This window comes from Odocoileus virginianus, unplaced genomic scaffold, assembly GCF_023699985.2.
Source record: "Odocoileus virginianus isolate 20LAN1187 ecotype Illinois unplaced genomic scaffold, Ovbor_1.2 Unplaced_Scaffold_19, whole genome shotgun sequence".
In the NCBI taxonomy this organism is placed as follows: Eukaryota; Metazoa; Chordata; class Mammalia; order Artiodactyla; family Cervidae; genus Odocoileus; species Odocoileus virginianus.
Window position 1 is genome coordinate 902615 of NW_027224281.1, and position 19182 is coordinate 921796.

At 36.8% G+C, this 19182-nt stretch overlaps 1 protein-coding gene across 1 annotated transcript; it reads right to left on the reverse strand.

The window, feature by feature from the left end:
* Positions 1 to 9045: 9045 nt before the first annotated feature.
* LOC110123155 (putative olfactory receptor 10D4) lies at positions 9046 to 9975 on the reverse strand. Its single transcript, XM_020870919.2, has one exon. The coding sequence runs from the start codon at positions 9973 to 9975 to the stop codon at positions 9046 to 9048; it is 930 nt and encodes a 309-aa protein (XP_020726578.2).
* Positions 9976 to 19182: the final 9207 nt, after the last annotated feature.

Consider the following 19182-nt stretch of genomic DNA (forward strand, 5'->3'; position numbering starts at 1 on the left):
AAGGCATGAGAAGTTACTCGAGGAGATAATAGCTGAAAACTTCCCTAAAATGGGGAAGGAAATAGCCACCCAAGTCCAAGAAACCCAGAGAGTCCCAAACAGGATAAACCCAAGGAGAAACACCCCAAGACACATATTAATCAAATTAACAAAGATCAAACACAAAGAACAAATATTAAAAGCAGCAAGGGAGAAACAACAAATAACACACAAAGGGATTCCCATAAGGATAACAGCTGATCTATCAATAGAAACCCTTCAGGCCAGAAGGGAATGGCAGGACATACTTAAAGTAATGAAAGAGAATAACCTACAACCTAGATTACTCTACCCAGCAAGGATCTCATTCAGATATGAAGGAGAACTCAAAAGCTTTACAGACAAGCAAAAGCTGAGAGAATTCACCACCACCAAACCAGCTCTTCAACAAATACTAAAGGATCTTCTCTAGACAGGAAACACAGAAAGGTGGTATAAATGTGAACCCCAAACAACAAAATAAATGGCAACGGGACCATACCTATCAATAATTACCTTAAATGTAAATGGGTTGAATGCCCCAACCAAAAGACAAAGGCTGGCTGAATGGATACAAAAGCAAGACCCCTATATATGCTGTCTACAAGAGACCCACCTCAAAACAAGGGACACATACAGACTAAAAGTGAAGGGCTAGAAAAAAATATTCCACGCAAACGGAGACCAAAAGAAAGCAGGAGTCGCAATACTCATATCACATAAAATAGACTTTTAAATAAAGGCTGTGAAAAGAGACAAAGAAGGACACTACATAATGATCAAAGGATCAATCCAAGAAAAAGATATAACAATTATAAATATATATGCACCCAACATAGGAGCACCTCAATATGTAAGGCAAAGGTTAACGAGTATGAAAGAGGAAATTAATAGTAACACAATAATAGTAGGAGACTTTAATACCCCACTCACAACTATGGATAGATCAACTAAACAGAAAATTAACAAGGAAACACAAACTTTAAAGGACACAATGGACCAGCTAGACCTAATTGACATCTATAGGACGTTTCACCCCAAAACAATCAACTTCACCTTTTTCTCAAGTGCACGCGGAACCTTCTCCAGAATAGATCACATCCTGGGCCATAAATCTAGTCTTGGTAAATTCAAAAAAATTGAAATCATTCCAGTCATCTTTTCTGACCACAGTGCAGTAAGATTAGATCTCAATTACAGAAAAAAAAAAATATTAAAAATTCAAACATATGGAGGCTAAACAACACGCTTCTGAATAACCAACAAATCATAGAAGAAATCAAAAAAGAAATCAAAATATGCATAGAAATGAATGAAAATGAAAACACAACAACCCAAAACCTATGGGACACTGTAAAAGCAGTGCTAAGGGGAAGATTCATAGCATTACAGGCCTACCTCAAGAAACAAGAAAAAAGTCAAATAAATAACCTAACTCTACACCTAAAGTAACTAGGGAAAGAAGAAATGAAGAACCCCAGGGTTAGTAGAAGGAAAGAAATCTTAAAAATTAGGGCAGTAAATAAATGCAAAAGAAACTAAAGAGACCATAGCAAAAATCAACAAAGCTAAAAGCTGGTTTTTTGAAAAAATAAACAAAATTGACAAACCATTAGCAAGACTCATTAAGAAACAAAGGGAGAAGAACCAAATTAACAAAATTAGAAATGAAAATGGAGAGATCACAACAGACAACACTGAAATACAAAGGATCATAAGAGACTACTATCAGCAACTCTATGCCAATAAAATGGACAACTTGGAAGAAATGGACAAGTTCTTAGAGAAATATAACTTTCCAAAACTGAACCAGGAAGAAATAGAAGATCTTAACAAACCCATCACAAGCAAGGAAATCGAAACTGTAATCAGAAATCTTCCAGCAAACAAAAGCCCAGGACCAGATGGCTTCACAGCTGAATTCTACCAAAAATATAGAGAAGAGCTAACACCTATCTTACTCAAACTCTTCAGAAAATTGCAGAAGAAGGTAAACTTCCAAACTCATTCTATGAGGCCACCATCACCCTAATTCCAAAACCAGACAAAGATGCCACCAAAAAAGAGAACTACAGGCCAATATCACTGATGAACATAGATGCAAAAATCCTTAACAAAATTCTAGCAAACAGAATCCAACAACATATTAAAAAAACATACACCATGACCAAGTGGGCTTTATCCCAGGAATGCAAGGATTCTTTAATATCCACAAATCAATCAATGTAATACACCACATTAACAAATTGAAAGATAAAAATCATATGATTATCTCAATAGATGCAGAAAAAGCCTTTGACAAAATTCAACATCCATTTATGATTAAAACTCTCCAGAAAGCAGGAATAGAAGGAACATACCTCAACATAATAAAAGCTATATATGACAAATCCACAGCAAGCATCACCCTCAATGGTGGAAAATTGAAAGCATTTCCCCTGAAATCAGGAACAAGACAAGGGTGCCCACTCTCACCACTCCTATTCAACATAGTTTTGGAAGTGTTGGCCACAGCAATCAGGGCAGAAAAAGAAGTAAAAGGAATCCAGATAGGAAAAGAAGAAGTGAAACTCTCTCTGTTTGCAGATGACATGATCCTCTACATAGAAAACCCTAAAGACTCTACCAGAAAATTACTAGAGCTAATCAATGAATACAGTAAAGTTGCAGGATATAAAATTAACACACAGAAATCTCTTGCATTCCTATACACTAACAATGAGAAAACAGAAAGGGAAATTAAGGAAACCATACCATTCACCATTGCAACAAAAAGAATAAAATACTTGGGAGTATATCTACCTAAAGAAACAAAAGACCTATATATAGAAAACTATAAAACACTGATGAAAGAAATCAAAGAGGACACAAACAGATGGAGAAATATACCGTGTTCATGGATTGGAAGAATCAACATTGTCAAAATGGCTATACTACCCAAAGCAATCTATAGATTCAATGCAATCCCTATCAAGCTACCAACGGTATTTTTCACAGAACTAGAACAAATAATCTCACATTTTGTATGGAAATACAAAAAACCTCGAATAGCCAAAGTAACCTTGAGAAAGAAGAATGAAACTGGAGGAATCAACCTGCCTGACTTCAGACTCTACTACAAAGCCACAGTCATCAAGACAGTATGGTACTGGCACAAAGAGAGAAATATAGATCAATGGAACAGAATAGAAAGCCCAGAGATAAATCCACGAACCTATGGTCACCTTATCTTCGACAAAGGAGGCAAGGATATACAATGGAAAAAAGACAACCTCTTTAACAGGTGGTGCTGGGAAAACTGGTCAACCACCTGTAAAAGAATGAAACTAGAACACTTTCTAACACCATACACAAAAATAAACTCAAAATGGATTAAAGATCTAAATGTAAGACCAGAAACTATCAAACTCCTAGAGGAGAACATAGGCAAAACACTCTCCGACATAAATCACAGCAGGATCCTCTATGACCCACATCCCAGAATTTCAGAAATAAAAGCAAAAATAAACAAATGGGACCTAATGAAACTTAAAAGCTTTTGCACAACAAAGGAAACTATAAGCAAGGTGAAAAGACAGCCCTCAGATTGGGAGAAAATAATAGCAAACGAAGCAACAGACAAAGGATTAATCTCAAAAATATACAAGCAACTCCTCCAGCTCAACTCCAGAAAAATAAAAGACCCAATCAAAAAATGGGCCAAAGAACTCAACAGACATTTCTCCAAGGAAGACATACAGATGGCTAACAAACACATGAAAAGATGCTCAACATCACTCATTATCAGAGAAATGCAACTAAAAACCACAATGAGGTACCATTATATGCCAGTCAGGATGGCTGCTATCCAAAAGTCTACAAGCAATACATGCTGGAGAGGGTGTGGAGAAAAGGGAACCCTCTTACACTGTTGGTGGGAATGCAAATTAGTACAGCCGCTATGGAAAACAGTGTGGAGATTTCTTAAAAAGCTGGAAATAGAACTGCCATATGACCTAGCAATCCCACTTCTGGGCATACACACCAAGGAAACCAGATCTGAAAGAGACACGTGCACCCCAATGTTCATCGCAGCACTGTTTATAATAGCCAGGACATGGAAGCAACCCAGATGCCCATCAGCAGACGAATGGATGAGGAAGCTGTGGTACATATACACCATGGAATATTACTCAGCCATTAAAAAGAATTCATTTGAATCAGTTCTAAAGAGATGGATGAAACTGGAGCCCATTATACAGAGCGAAGTAAGCCAGAAAGATAAAGACCATTACAGTATACTAACACATATATATGGACTTTAGAAAGATGGTAACGATAACCCTATATGCAAAACAGAAAAAGAGACTCAGATGTATAGAACAGACTTGTGGACTCTGGGAGAAGGCGAGGGTGGGATGTTTCAAGAGAACAGCATTGAAACATGTATATTATCCAGGATGAAACAGATAACCAGCCCAGGTTGGGTACATGAGACAAGTGCTCGGGCCTGGTGCACTGGGAAGACCCAGAGGGATCGGGTGGAGAGAGAGGTGGGAGGGGGAACTGGGATGGGGAATATATGTAAATCCATGGCTAATTCATTTCAATGTATAACAAAAACTACAGTAATGATGTAAAGTAATTAGCCTCCAACTAATAAAAATTTAAAAAAAAAGAAAAGACAGCCCTCAGATTGGGAGGAAATAATAGCAAATGAAGCAACAGACAAAGGATTAATCTCAAAAATATACAAGCAACTCCTCCAGCTCAACTCCAGAAAAATAAATGACCCAATCAAAAAATGGGCCAAAGAACTAAACAGACATTTCTCCAAGGAAGACATACGGATGGCAAAAAAAACACATGAAAAGATGCTCAACATCATTCATTATCAGAGAAATGCAAATCAAAACCACAATGAGGTACCATTACACGCCAGTCAGAATGGCTGCTATCCAAAAGTCTACAAGCAATAAATGCTGGAGAGGGTGTGGAGAAAAGGGAACCCTCTTACACTGTTGGTGGGAATGCAAATTAGTTACAGCCGCTATGGAAAACAGTGTGGAGATTTCTTAAAAAGCTGGAAATAGAACTGCCATATGACCCAGCAATCCCACTTCTGGGCATACACACCGAGGAAACCAGATCTGAAAGAGACACATGCACCCCAATGTTCATCGCAGCACTGTTTATCATAGCCAGGACATGGAAGCAACCTAGATGCCCATCAGCAGATGAATGGATGAGGAAGCTGTGGCACATATACACCATGGAATATTACTCAGCCATTAAAAAGAATTCATTTGAATCAGTTCTAATGAGATGGATGAAACTGGAGCCCATTATACAGAGCGAAGTAAGCCAGAAAGATAAGGACCATTACAGTATACTAACACATATATATGGACTTTAGAAAGATGGTAACGATAACCCTATATGCAAAACAGAAAAAGAGACTCAGATGTATAGAACAGACTTTTGGACTCTGTGGGAGAAGGCGAGGGTGGGATGTTTCAGGAGAACAGCATCGAAACATGTATATTATCTAGGGTGAAACAGATCACCAGCCCAGGTTGGATGCATGAGACAATTGCTCGGGCCTGGTGCACTGGGAAGACCCAGAGGGATGGGGTGGAGAGGGAGGTGGGAGGGGGGATCGGGATGGGGAATACATGTAAATCCATGGCTGATTCATTTCAATATATGACAAAAATCACTGCAATGTTGTAGGGTAGTTGGCCTCCAGCTAATGAAAATAAATGGAAAAAAAAAAAGAAAAAAAAAAAGAAATCATCCAAATGAATATGAAACAATAAATAAAAACATTCTATGAAAAAGTAAACTGGAAAAAATTTGCTCCCAGCAAATATACCTTATAAGAACTACTAAATGAAGTCCATCAAGCTAAAAGCACTTAACTCTAGATGGTACTCCAAATACAAATGAAAGACAAACACCATTGGTATGCTATTCAAAAAGACAGTATAAATTCATATTTTCTAATTTCTGTGAACTTATTTTAATACCAAGTATATAAAACAATATGCATATAAAGTATTACAGGGCATGCAATATACATGAAAATGTAATATACTTGCCAATAATAGCAAAAAAGAGGTAGGTGGGGGCAAATCTGTACTGAGCAAAGAATGACATGATAATTCAAAACCACAGAAACAAATGGAGAAAACTAAAAGTAACAAAGTTATTATAACAAAAGCTATAAATACATAGTTGCTTTACATACTTCACCCAGCTTCTTTAAAAGACATAAAATTACACAAAGCAATAATTGTAAGAATGCATTGTTGAAATTGTAGCATTCATAGGTGTAATATGTCTAACAATAATACCACAAGGAGAGAGCAGAAGGCAGAGAGCTAAATAGAAGTAGTGTCTCTCTATCACTCTGGAATTAATTTAGTATGTCTGAAGTTTATTGTGATAAGTTAAGATATAACATGGTAAGCCCTAGGGCAACTATTAAGGTAATAATTCAAACAATATACTGAAAACTTCATTAAAAAATTAAAAATGATAAAAAGTATTAATTATAAATTAATTTTTTAAAGTAAAGGAGAAATAAAAGAACAATAAAAGACATGAAATGACACATATAGAAAACAAAAAAGTAAAATATCACATGTAAATCCAATTATATCTATATTAACATTAAAATGTGAGTGAATTAAAATTCAGTCAAAAGGCAGAGATCATTGAACTGGACCATAAAAATGATCCAAATGCATTCTGTCTATAGGAAGACACAGATTCAAAGACAAAAACAAGGGGCTTCCCAGGTGGTCCAGTGACTAAGACTCTGAACTCTCAATGAAGGGGATCTGGTTTCATATAAGAACCAGAGCAACCAAATAAATTAATTAAAAATACTTTTTTAACAAAGATACAAACAGGAGGAAAATAAGAGTGTATAAAAAGAGATGCCATGCAAATAGAAACAACAGGGAAGTTGAAGTGGTTAGATTAGTAGACAAAATAGACTTCAAAACATGTTACTAGAGATAAAAAGGAATATTTTATAATAATAAAAGTTAATCTGGTATAAAGACAGAACAATTGTAAATACATATGCATTTAATAACATATAGTTGCCTCAGAAATCAAGAGAACTAGAGACAGTCATATCACATATGAAGTTGGGGGGGTACAGAGGGACATAACCTGCTCCTACATGGATGAACCTTGAAAACATTATGCTAAGTTAAGACAGTCACACAGAAAACACGTTTTATGTCATTCTATTGATATAAAATGTCAAGAACAGGGAAATCTATAGATACAGAAAGCAGATTAATGATTGCTTACAGTCAAAGGTGACAGAGGTAATAAGAGAATGATAGCTAAATGGTAAAGGATATCTTTTTGAGATGATGAAAATGTTCTAAAACACACCATGGGATGGTTGCACATATCTGTGAGTATACTAAAAAAACACTGACTCATGTACTTTAAATGGATGAATTATTTGGTAGGTAAATTATATCTCAATAAAACTGGTTAAAAACTGTGCCAATTGAAAACGCTTGATACATTATTAAAATAAAACAAGATTGGTGGCTCAGTGTTAAAAGAATCTGCCTGTCAGTGCAGGAGACACAAGAGACCCACTGCAGTAGAAAATGGCAATCCGCTCCAGTATTCTTGCATGAAAAATCCCATGGACTGAGGAGCCTGGTGGGCTATACTCCATGGGGCTGCAAAGAGTCTGACATGACTGTGCAACTGAGCACAGTTTATACACCTCTTTATATACATGACCACAGCTGATGCTGCTTAGTCACTTCAGTCATGTCCAACTCTCTACCACCCTAAGGACTGCAGGAATACAGGACTGCAGCCTGCCAGGCTCCTCCATCCATGGGATTCTCCAGGCAAGAGTACTAGAGTGGGTTGCCATGCCCTCCTCCAGGGGATCTTCCCAACCCAGGGATAGAACCCGGGTCTCCTGCATTGCAGGCAGATTCTTTACCACTGAGCCACCAGGGAAACCCCACTTATGTGACTACAACTGCATAAATACACATGTATAGATAGGTATATAATAATACAGATATAAATGAAATAATTATAAACAGGAAGTCGGGAAATTTAGCTCTAATTTACTCACCAATGAGAGAGAGAGAGAGCAAATGCCAGAATGTTAATGGTGATTATCATTTCAGTGGTAGCATTAATGCATAATTTCAGGTCACTTTAATTTTCACAGTCTTCCTGTTTTCTTCAAATCTCTTTACTCATATAAGGGAAAAAAGATTATTATATTTGAAGGTTCAGGAATTCTGCAATTCAAACTCAGTCTTAATTTAATGAAAGAAAATCTGCAGTCATTATTATAGAATTCAAATCACTGTAGTAAAGGACAGATATACTTAACTAAGACTGACGATCTATTAAAATACATATTAGTAGATATATAGATATCACCTGGCTTCTGAAATGTAACTGAAATTCTTTATATCAAGATGAAATACATAACATTTATTTAAATATATACTAAAAAGTGACAAAATTAATGGAACAAATTTAATAGACTACAGATTTTTTTTTTTTTGGAAAATTGGAGAATACTCAATGCAAATTGAAAAGAAGTGCCTCGAAGAAGTAAACATTTATGCTATAATTCTGACAATACAGCAGAAGCATTAGCACAAAGTTAAAAACCTTGCATTAACATCCTAGCTCAGTGACGTTCTATCTCTGTGACACTGCAAAACTGTCCTAACCTCTCGGTGCCTTAATATCCCCCTCTGTAAATTGAGGTAATAATATCTACTCCATGTGATAATTATAATAAAAACATGTGTCAATATTTGTAAAGTGCATAGAATACTGCCTGTAAGTGCTGCAAAAGATTATGCTGAAAAAATTTTATATAAGTATATACACAGTAATCATAAAGAATTAATTCAACCTACTTGTCCCAGATCACACTTAGCAGTCACACCAACTCTAAGAGACTAGGTGTCCCAGATAAATACAAGGCAAAATTGTAAGGACAGATAATGACAGAAGAGCTTACACTCCTCAGGTATGTACTCCCTGGATTAGTGCTTTTCTCAGAGCCAACCTCACATCCTTGTTTCTCAAGCTGTATATCAAAGGATTTAAGGATGGGGTAACAATATTATTTAATACCTGAACCACAGAATCCAACCAAGGGCTGGAGGCAGGCCGGAGATAAATGAGGACCACGGGTCCATAGAAGAGCAGGACGGAAGTCAGGTGGGCACTGCAGGTGGAGAAGGCTCTGTGCCTGCCTTCTGAGGAGCTGATTCTCAATATAGAGATAACGATGCGAGTGTAAGAAGTGAGGACAAGAAGGAAACACAGGAGTGCCACAACACCTACGTTGGTGACACTCACCCTGTGAGCTAGAGAGGTGTCTGCACAGGCCAGGGGCAGCACCACCGGGATGTCACAGAAGAAATTGCCCACCTCCGTGGGGCCGCAGTAGGGTAACTTAAACACAAGAAATGCTAGGACAGACGCATGCACACTGCTCCCCACCCAGGTGCTCAGAGTCAAGATGGCGCACACCCTGGGGCTCATGATGACCGTGTACCGCAAGGGGTGACAGATGGCGGCAAAGCGGTCATAGGCCATCACAGTGTACAGGAAACACTCCGTGCAGCCCAGGAAGTGATAAAAGAAGAGCTGGCAGGCACAGCCCTGGTAAGAGATGGTCCGGCTTTGCCCCAGTAGGTAGAGCATCATTTTGGGGGAACTCACGGAAGGGAAAAAGATGTCAAACACTGACAGGTTGCCCAGGAAGAAGTACATGGGAGTGTGGAGGTTGGAGGAAGTGAGGATTGCCAGGAGAATGAGCAGGTTCCCCACCAGAGTGAGCAGGTAGAAGGTGAGGAAGAAGACAAAGAGCGCGTGTTCCAGCCCCTGTGTGTGAGGGATTCCCATGAGGAGGAACTCGGTTACTGGTGTGTGATTCCTCATCTTCATATCTAGTCACACCTGGAAGATCAGACAGTGGTCTCACTGAGATGGGCTTTCCCCAAAACACTAATACCTGCACAGAATCCATGGGAAAGGGATAACATCTGTATACTGTACATAAAAATAGAGAAGAGAATGACAACCCACTCCAGTATTCTTGCCTGGAGAATTCTATGGACAGAGGAGCCTGGAGGCCTGCCCTCCATGGGATCTCAAAGCACTGGACACAACTGCGTGACTGAACTGACCTGAACTGATTGATGTGAATGGTTCTCAAAAATGCTCTCACCATCATGACTGGAACAGCAGAAAACTGAAAACCATCTATGGTAATACAGGAAAACAGGATGGAAATGATAACACTTAATGCAGGCAAAAGCATCAAGCAATTAGCAATATTAAAAACAACTATCTTCTTTCAACATAAATTCTGTCTTTCAATAGAATTTACATCTGCAATATGACAATACATATGGATACAATTAAGGTTTTTAAGACTCAGCATCATTAATTAGGGAATATCTTAAGAAAATCCATGGATTCAACTAAGTCAGTTTTAGCCCAAACTCCAATAGAGCCAATTCCCATCTTCTCTCACCTGCCTCTAGTATGTATAACCCATCAGATGAGGAGAGAGCATTCTAGAAAGAAGGAACCTACAGATGGAAGGGAAAGAGTGGGCTTGGACTGGAATCCAGGCTGCACATCCCCCCTCTTGGTTTCCTTTCCTTTTAAATGCCATGGAACACGAGGGCCAGGCTCTGAAACCAGAGGAGCTGAACACACCTCTTTGTCAGAGGAGTGGCATTCATTCCCTGAAGAGTGAATAGGTATTTTGGGTATTCCTTTGGGGCCGTCTCCCCAAAGGAGATATCTGTAGAACAGAGGATGCAATTAGACTGGAGACTTTCCTTCCTCCTTCTCCCCTCCACTTCTTTACTTCACTCTATCTCATTAATTCTTAGACTAAAATGCAATTATGCAAAAGCATTTACTTGTTTTCAGATCCCTTTGATTAACAGTAATTCTTAGACATTTTTTTCCTTTAGTAGAAAGCCATCCATTAAGTTCAAATATTTGAAATTGCCAGTGATCCTGTGCTGAAAGAACTGAGTTTAAAGAAAAAGCTGGAAATTAGTAAAGTAACCACTGAGAAATGAGGCAATAATCTCATCTGGTATTGACAAAACTTCTTTTTTCTATAATTAGTTCCCCAATATCACTTTCTCAACTGCCTCAATTAATATCTTATCCTTTTCTAAAAACTCTTTTTTCATTTTCATCGAAGATCACTACTAGTCTTTATCTAGCATGTTTTAACTACTCTAATTTGGTTCAGTTTATGTTTTAGGAATCAATCTGTTAAGTACTGTGTAGAGAAAGGATCAGAACACCAAAGTCAGAATTAGGTAGGACTGTGATCATGTTATCTTTACTGGTCATTCAATGAAACAAGCACATGGATCTATTTTAAATGTTATAGCTAAAATCACTTTGCGATCACACAAAATGACAATGGTTTACGTATTCACAGAACCCTAATAATCACTGTCTTTTTTTCTATGCTAAGGAATTCAGAAGTCTTCTGTTTCTATGCTTTTGAAATTATAATTACTTCTTACTGAGAATATCCTATTTTATTTAACCAAACTCTTCAAGGCTCCTTTATTTCACCCTTGCACCAACCCTATGAATAGATGTTATTTTCTTTTTGAAGATAAATATAAGGCTGGAAAAGTTTAAATAGTTATGTACTCCAAAAGCCAATCACAGAACTTAGATTTGAATGTCAGTTTGTCTGCATTTAAGACTTATGATCACTTCTAACAAAATGGAATAAATAATTTTAGTCTTAATTTTAAAAGCAAATGTAGCCTTATATTTCTACCCATTTTCTTATTTGTTAGCTTTGTTTTCAAAATGAAGATGGTGAATCATGTCATCATAAAACTTAAAATTTTTTGACAAACAATGATTTCTTTAATATTTTAGACAGCTTTATTGAGGTACAATGTCTATGCCATAAAGTACCCACTTTAAGTGTACAACTCAATAAACTATACTTACAAAGAATATGTATTGATAGTTGAACAACCATTACCACAATCTAATCTTAGAACATTTCCCTCATAATATATATACTATGTGTATATGTATGTATGTATGTGTATACATGTAAATAAGCATATATACAATATACATTATATATATATATTCCCTCTTTATATGCACACACAACAATCAATTTATTTTCCATCTCAATGAACTTGCCCTTTTACTAGTGGAGTGACAAATGTATGTTGCTTTTTTGTCTGGCTTCTTTCACTGAACACAGCATTTTTGAGACTGATCTCTGCTGTTGCACTGGTCAGTATTTTGTTCTTACATATTTATGAAGTATACTGTAGCATATGAATATTTTGATTTCCTGAATCATAGGTGAAGAGTCTAACTATATCCTAGTACTTACAGACCCCTACAGTTCATGGGGTCACCAACAGTTGGACACAACTGAGCTACTAACACTTTCAGAAATTTTTTAATATCTCAAAATCATCATCATCATTATCCACACAAAACTGTGTTATTTTGGATTGTGTCACATGTTAAATAGTTCAATGTATGAATTCTGAATATATATACACACATATATCCATAGTTTTAATTATTTTGTTTCAGCTTGTAATCTAAATTTCTATACTATGAAAAACATTTACTGAATTAGTGAAAATCAGACCAGCACTGAAATGATTTATAACTAGTAATGTGCCCCAACCTTTCCTTTCTCAATTGCCCTTACTATAGATTGAATATTTCACTTTGTATGTAAGTAATTCCAAGAAATCTTCAAGGGTTTTGTGCATCTCACAATTACTATCCCCATGATTCATTAAAACACAAATATTAGGAAGAGATATAATCCATTTCTACGGGTGTTGTTGTTGAGCTGCTAAGTCATGTCCAGCATTTTGTGACCCCATGGACTGCAGCATGCCAGGCTTCCCTGTCCTTTACTATCTCCCAGAGTTTGCTAAAATTCATGTCCATTGAGTTGGTGATGCTATCTAACCATCTCATCCTCTGCCGCCCCCTTCTCCTTTTGCCTTCAATCTTTCCAGCATCAGGGTCTTTTCCAATGAGTCGACTCTTCACATCAGGTGACCAAAGTACTGGAGCTTCAGCTTCAGCATCAGTCCTTCCAATGAATATTCAGGGTTGATTTCCTTTAGGATTGACTGGTTTGATCTCCTTGCAGTCCAAGGGACTCTCAAAAGTCTTCTCTAGCACCACAGTTCAAAAGCATCAATTCTTCAGCACTCAGCCTTCTTTATGGTCCAATTCTCACATCTGTACATGACTACTGGAAAAAACATAGTTTTGAGTACACATTTAAGTTATGTACTCCTCCATCAATTATATTATTTGTTTTGCTGTTGCTGTTCCTGATGATGCAGTAGATTTTATAAACTGCTGTATGCGTGTGTGTTTGTGTGCATGTGTTTTAAATAAAATTTTATGCTGTGTGCTATGCTAAAGTTTTACATTTAGTAAAGATTTAAAGTGCTTAATTTTTTTTTTTTTTTTTTTTTTTTTTTTTGCAATCCCAGCCATTACAACACTGATTTAGAAGAAGCTCAGAAAAGTGGTTGGAGTTCATTCAGATTTGGCTTGCATATATCTTCAACTTTAATGAGAATACATATTTAAATTAGTGTATGTTGTTGTTTTGTATCCCATGTTTCACTCAAGTTTCTGTTTCATCTAAATACATATGCTATTACATGATAATTTAAAAGAATAAGTGGTACCCATTCATTCTCTTAATAAACTCACCCACAGTGCTCACTAGGTACTGGGGCATGTCCAACACATACAACGGTGAATAAGATAAACATGATGGAACTTTCCATTGCCTAGAATAGAAATCTACTGAACAAGCTTAAGTATTAGTGTGATAACTATTTGTCATAATCATTAGACAGGTTTTACAAGATATCATAACATGAGGGTTCTTCCATCAGTATCCAGCCTTAATAGGACAGCAAACTAATACTAGAATTGTTTGAATCCAGCATATAGTCTAGGACTCACTCCCAAAGCATAGGAATAGGATTCTGTATGATCTTAGATTTTACCTGTCAGGTTAGGAGAGGCCACTGTCTGTGGGTGCAATTGGACTTCAGTTTGTCCTTTTTGTCTCATGCTTTTTGTAAGGGCAGCAATTTATTTTATTTGGGATTTTCACTTTTTGTTTTGTTTTAGTGGTTTCAAATGATATGTGTACTTTGGGGAGTAAAAATGGAACACAAGACCTACACATCAGTAAAATGTCATAGACAATAAGGACTGATGTGTCTGTGGGGTCTCCTGTAAATATTCTCCTTCTTTCTCTCTGGATTCTGGAGAAGAGTGAGAAATAATGAACAACTTGAGTATTATGGGAGGCCAAGTTAGAAAATGTAACGTGGAAAAAACAAATACGCATGGTAATTGAACCCAGTAATCAGGACATCTTCTCTTCAAACAACACTGAACAATAAGGCTTTCCCAACCCTTTCACACTAGAGGGTTGTCTGGGATGTTGTCAGTATGATACAGTAGGAAACAGTGATAGTAGGAGTTAAGAGGACTTGAGACTAGAGCTGTATTTCCCCTAACTACATGTGTTATGAAGGGCAAGATATTTACTGCTATATCTCAGTGCTACCATGTACAGAGGGCTGTAATGTGTTGTGGCACAGAATTAGTAGAGATAAGAAGAAAGTCAATATATAAACATGACCTATGTTTATGTATATTGTACTGGTTATTTACTGAACAATCTTTGTGTATCATAAGCTCTAAAGAGAGCTCAATAAAGGCCATGTAAGATAGGCATAAACAAACACATAATAATAAAAATACCAGAACCCAAACAGAAGGAGAAAATGCAGAAAACATCAAGAGAAAAATAACTCATTATCCCTTACAAAGGAACCTCAGTAAAAACTATGAGTGACTTCACATGTGAAACAGTAGAGATCAGAAGACACCAGAATAAATATTTAAATACTCAAAGGGGAAAAAAAGTCAACCACTAAACTACCTACATTAAAGGTATCATCAAAATGAATATGAAATAAACATATTCTATGAAAAATTAAAATGGAAAGAATTTGTTTCCAGCAGATGCAACTTACAAGAAACACTAAATGAAGTTCTTCAGGCTAAAAGCATGTAACACTTCATGGTAATCCAAATCCAAATGAAAAACAAACAGCACGGGTAAAGCTAAACATGTTATTCAGCTCCATTCAGTTCAGTTCAGTCGCTCAGTCTTGTCCGAGTCTTTGCGACCCCATGAACCACAGCACCCCAGGCCTCCCTGTCCATCACCAACTCCCAGAGTCCACTCAAACCCATGTCCATTGAGTCAGTGATGCCATCCAACCATCTCATCCTCTGTCGTCCCCTTTTCCTCCTGCCCTCAAGCTTTCCCAGCATCAGGGTCTTTTCAGATGAGTCAGCTCTTTGCATCAGGTGACCAAAGTAGTGGAGTTTCAGCTTCAATGTCAGTCCTTCCAATGAACACCCAGGACCAATCTCCTTTAGGATGGACTGGTTTGATCTCCTTGCAGTCCAAGGGACTCTCAAGAGTCTTCTCCAATACCACAGTTCAAAAGCATCAATTCTTCGGCGCTCAGCTTTCTTTACAGTCCAACTCTCACATCCATACATGACTACTGGAAAAACCATAGCTTTGACTAGACAAACCTTTGTTGGCAAAGTAATGTCTCTGCTTTTTAATATGCTGTCTAGGTTGGTCATAACTTCCCTTCCAAGGAGTAAGCATCTTTTAATTGCATGGCTACAATCACCACCTGCAGTAATTTTGGAACCCAGAAAAATTAAGTCTCTCACTATTTCCACTGTTTCCCCATCTCTTTGCCATGACATGATGGGACCAGATGCCATGATCTTAGTTTTCCGAATGTTGAGCTTTAAGCCAACTTTTTCACTCTCCTCTTTCACTTTCATCAAGAGGCTCTTAGTTCTTCTTCACTTTCTGCCATAAGGGTGATGTCATCTGCATTATCTGAGGTAATTGATATTCCTCCTGGCAATCTTGATTCCAGCTTGTGCTTCTTCCAGCCCAGCGTTTCTCATGATGTACTCTGCATAGAAGTTAAATAAGTAGGGTGACAGTATATAGCCTTGACGTACTCCTTTACCTATTTGGAACCAGTCTGTTGTTCCATGTCCAGTTCTAACTGTTGCTTCCTGACATGTTATTAAAACACTCTATAAATGCATATTTTCTAATTTCTATTAACTTATTTTAAAGCCAAATATATAAAGCAATATGTGCATAAACTATTATGGGGCATGCAATATATATGAAAATATGAAACACTTGCCAATAATAGCAAAAAAGAGGTAGATGGGAGCCAATCTGTATTGGGCTAAGAAAATAACATGATAGTTCAAAACCATAGAAACAAGTGGCGAATGCCAACAATAAGTAGGAATGTCATTATAACAAAAGCTATAAATACATAATTGCTTTACATACTTCTTTAAAAGTCATAAAGTTATACAAAGTGATAATTATAACAGTATGCTTTGGGAATTGTAACATTCATAGATATAATATAGATTTGACCATTTTATTACAAAAGGAGAGGGGAAGGAAGACAGCTGTATCGAAGTAGTGTCTCTATATCACTCTGGAATTAATTTAGCATACATCTGAAGCTGATTATGATAAGTTAAGATATAAGATGGTAAGCCCTAGAGCAACTATTAAGGTAATAACTCAAGGAATATAATGTAAAACTCATTAAAGAAATTTAAAATGCTACATTATGAACTAATTTTTAAAAGTAAAGGAGAAACAGAGGAACAAAAAGACATGGAATGAGACATATAGAAAACAAAAAGTAAAATATCACATGTAAATACAATTGTATCCATATTAACATTAAAATGTGAATGAATTAAAATTCAATCTAAAGGCCAAGATGGCCAGGCTGCACTTTTTTAAACTATCTTTCCTGTATGTTTATTTTGTTTGTTTGTTTGTTTGTTTGTTTTGGCTGTGTCGGGTCTTGTTTGCTGTGCAGGCTTTTCTGTCCTTGAGGTGAGTGGGCTACACTTCCTACTGTGGTCACTTTGCTTGTTGACGGGCTCTAGGCACGACAGGTCGCTCAGTAGTTGCAGTTCCCAGGCTCTAGAGCACAGGCTCAATAGTTGTGGCTCACAGGTTCAGTGGTTTTGCAACATGCCTGAACATCCCAGATCGGGATCGATTCCATGTATCCTGCATTGGCAGGTGGATTCTTTACCACTGAGCCACCTATGGAACCTTACGGAAGACACACACACACAGAGATTCAAGATACTCCCTCACAGAGACAGATACAAATAGAAGGAAAATAAAAGCATAGAAAAACAGAGATGTCATACAAACAACAACCACAGGAAAGCTGAAATGGCTAAATTAATAGACAAAATAGACTTTAAAAGTATTACTAGAAGACTTCCAAGAGGACTTATGCCAAGACACAACTCCTGGGACTGCTGCTGCCACCTCCCCCATCCCTATGGCAGGCCACTGCTGGCCCACGCCTCTGCAGAAGACCCTCAAACACTCACAGCATCTCCCCTTTTGCATCCCTGTCAGGATCCCAGGATCCACTCCCTCGCCCCAACCACCAATGAAGCAAAACTGGCTGGAAGCATGCAAACTAGTGCTTCTCAACCCTGATTGAATAATGGAATTTTCTGGGAACTTTTAGAACTGTTACTATTCAACTGTCTAAGGTGGAGATTGGGCATCAATATTGTTTTATAGCTTTCTAGATGATGATTCTAGTCTTATTCTCTGACCCTGTCTTCCCTGCCCCACCTTTTTCCCTATCAAAATTCATTCTCATCTGTGGTTTGGAAAAAGTTGTAATATATTCATCTGAAATAAGAAATTGAAAAAAAAAGTATTACTAGAGATAAAAAGGGGCATTTTATAATGATAAAAGTGTCAGCCCTTTATGAAGAAAGTACAGTTATAAATATATATGGATTTAATAACATATAGTGACCTCAGAAACCAAAGTAACTAGGGATGTTCAGGCCACATAAAATAAGAAGTGGGAAAAAATAGTAACCTGCTATATGGATGAACCTTCAAAATGTTATGCTAAGTTGAAGAAAGTAGTCACAAAAAATATACATTTTATGTAGTTCTATTTCTATAAAATGTCCAGAACAAGCAAATTTATCAATACAGAAAGCAGATTATCAGTTGCTTAGAGAGGAAGATGACAAGGATAATAATAACAGAATGATAGCTAAAAGGTATAGGGTATCTTTTTGTGATGATAAAAAAATGTTGTAAAATAGACCATGGCGATGGTTGAAATTCTAGTATATACTAAAAAAAACATTAATTGTATAAGTTAAATGTGTGAATTATTTGGTATGTGAATTGTATCTCAATAAAACTGGTTTAAAAATTGTGGCAATTGAAAATGTTTGATACACTGTTAGAACAAGAATATATATATACTATGACTACAACTGTATAGGCACACATATGTAGATAGATATATGGATGATATAGTTGAAATAATTATAAACAGGAAGTCAGAAACTTTTGTTTCAATTTAGTCACTAATGAGAGAGAGAGGAGAAATAACAGAATATTGACAGTGATTATCATTTGGGTGGTAGAATTAACTTGCAATTTCTAGACACTTCAGTTTTTACATTTTTCCTGTTTTCTTCAAACCTATTTGTTTACATGAGGAAAAAAGTTATTTAGATGAACCAGGAATCTGGAATTCAAATTCAGTCTTTGATTTAATGACAGAAAATCTGAAATCATTATTAAAGAATCCAAACCATGGTCATAAAGAGCAAAAACACTGACCTAAAACTAGAGGATCTGTGGTAATACCTATTAGTAGATAACATGGATATCACCTGGCTTCTGAAATGTAATCAAATTTCTTAATCTCAGACTCAAGTATATAACACTCATCACAATATAGATGAAAAAGTGATGGAAATTAATGTAACAAATTGAATAAACTAGATTTTTTTTCTGAAAAATTGGAGAATACTCTCTGTAAATTGAAAGGAAGTGCCTGGAAGAAGGAAGCATTTAAGCTATCTCTGATGACACAGAGGCAGAATTAATAGCACAAAGTTAAACCCTTCCATTAACATTATAGC

Excerpts from the sequence above, each read along its gene's own strand:
- LOC110123155 (XM_020870919.2), bottom strand. The coding sequence starts at position 9,975 with ATGAAGATGAGGAATCACACACCAGTAACCGAGTTCCTCCTCATGGGA.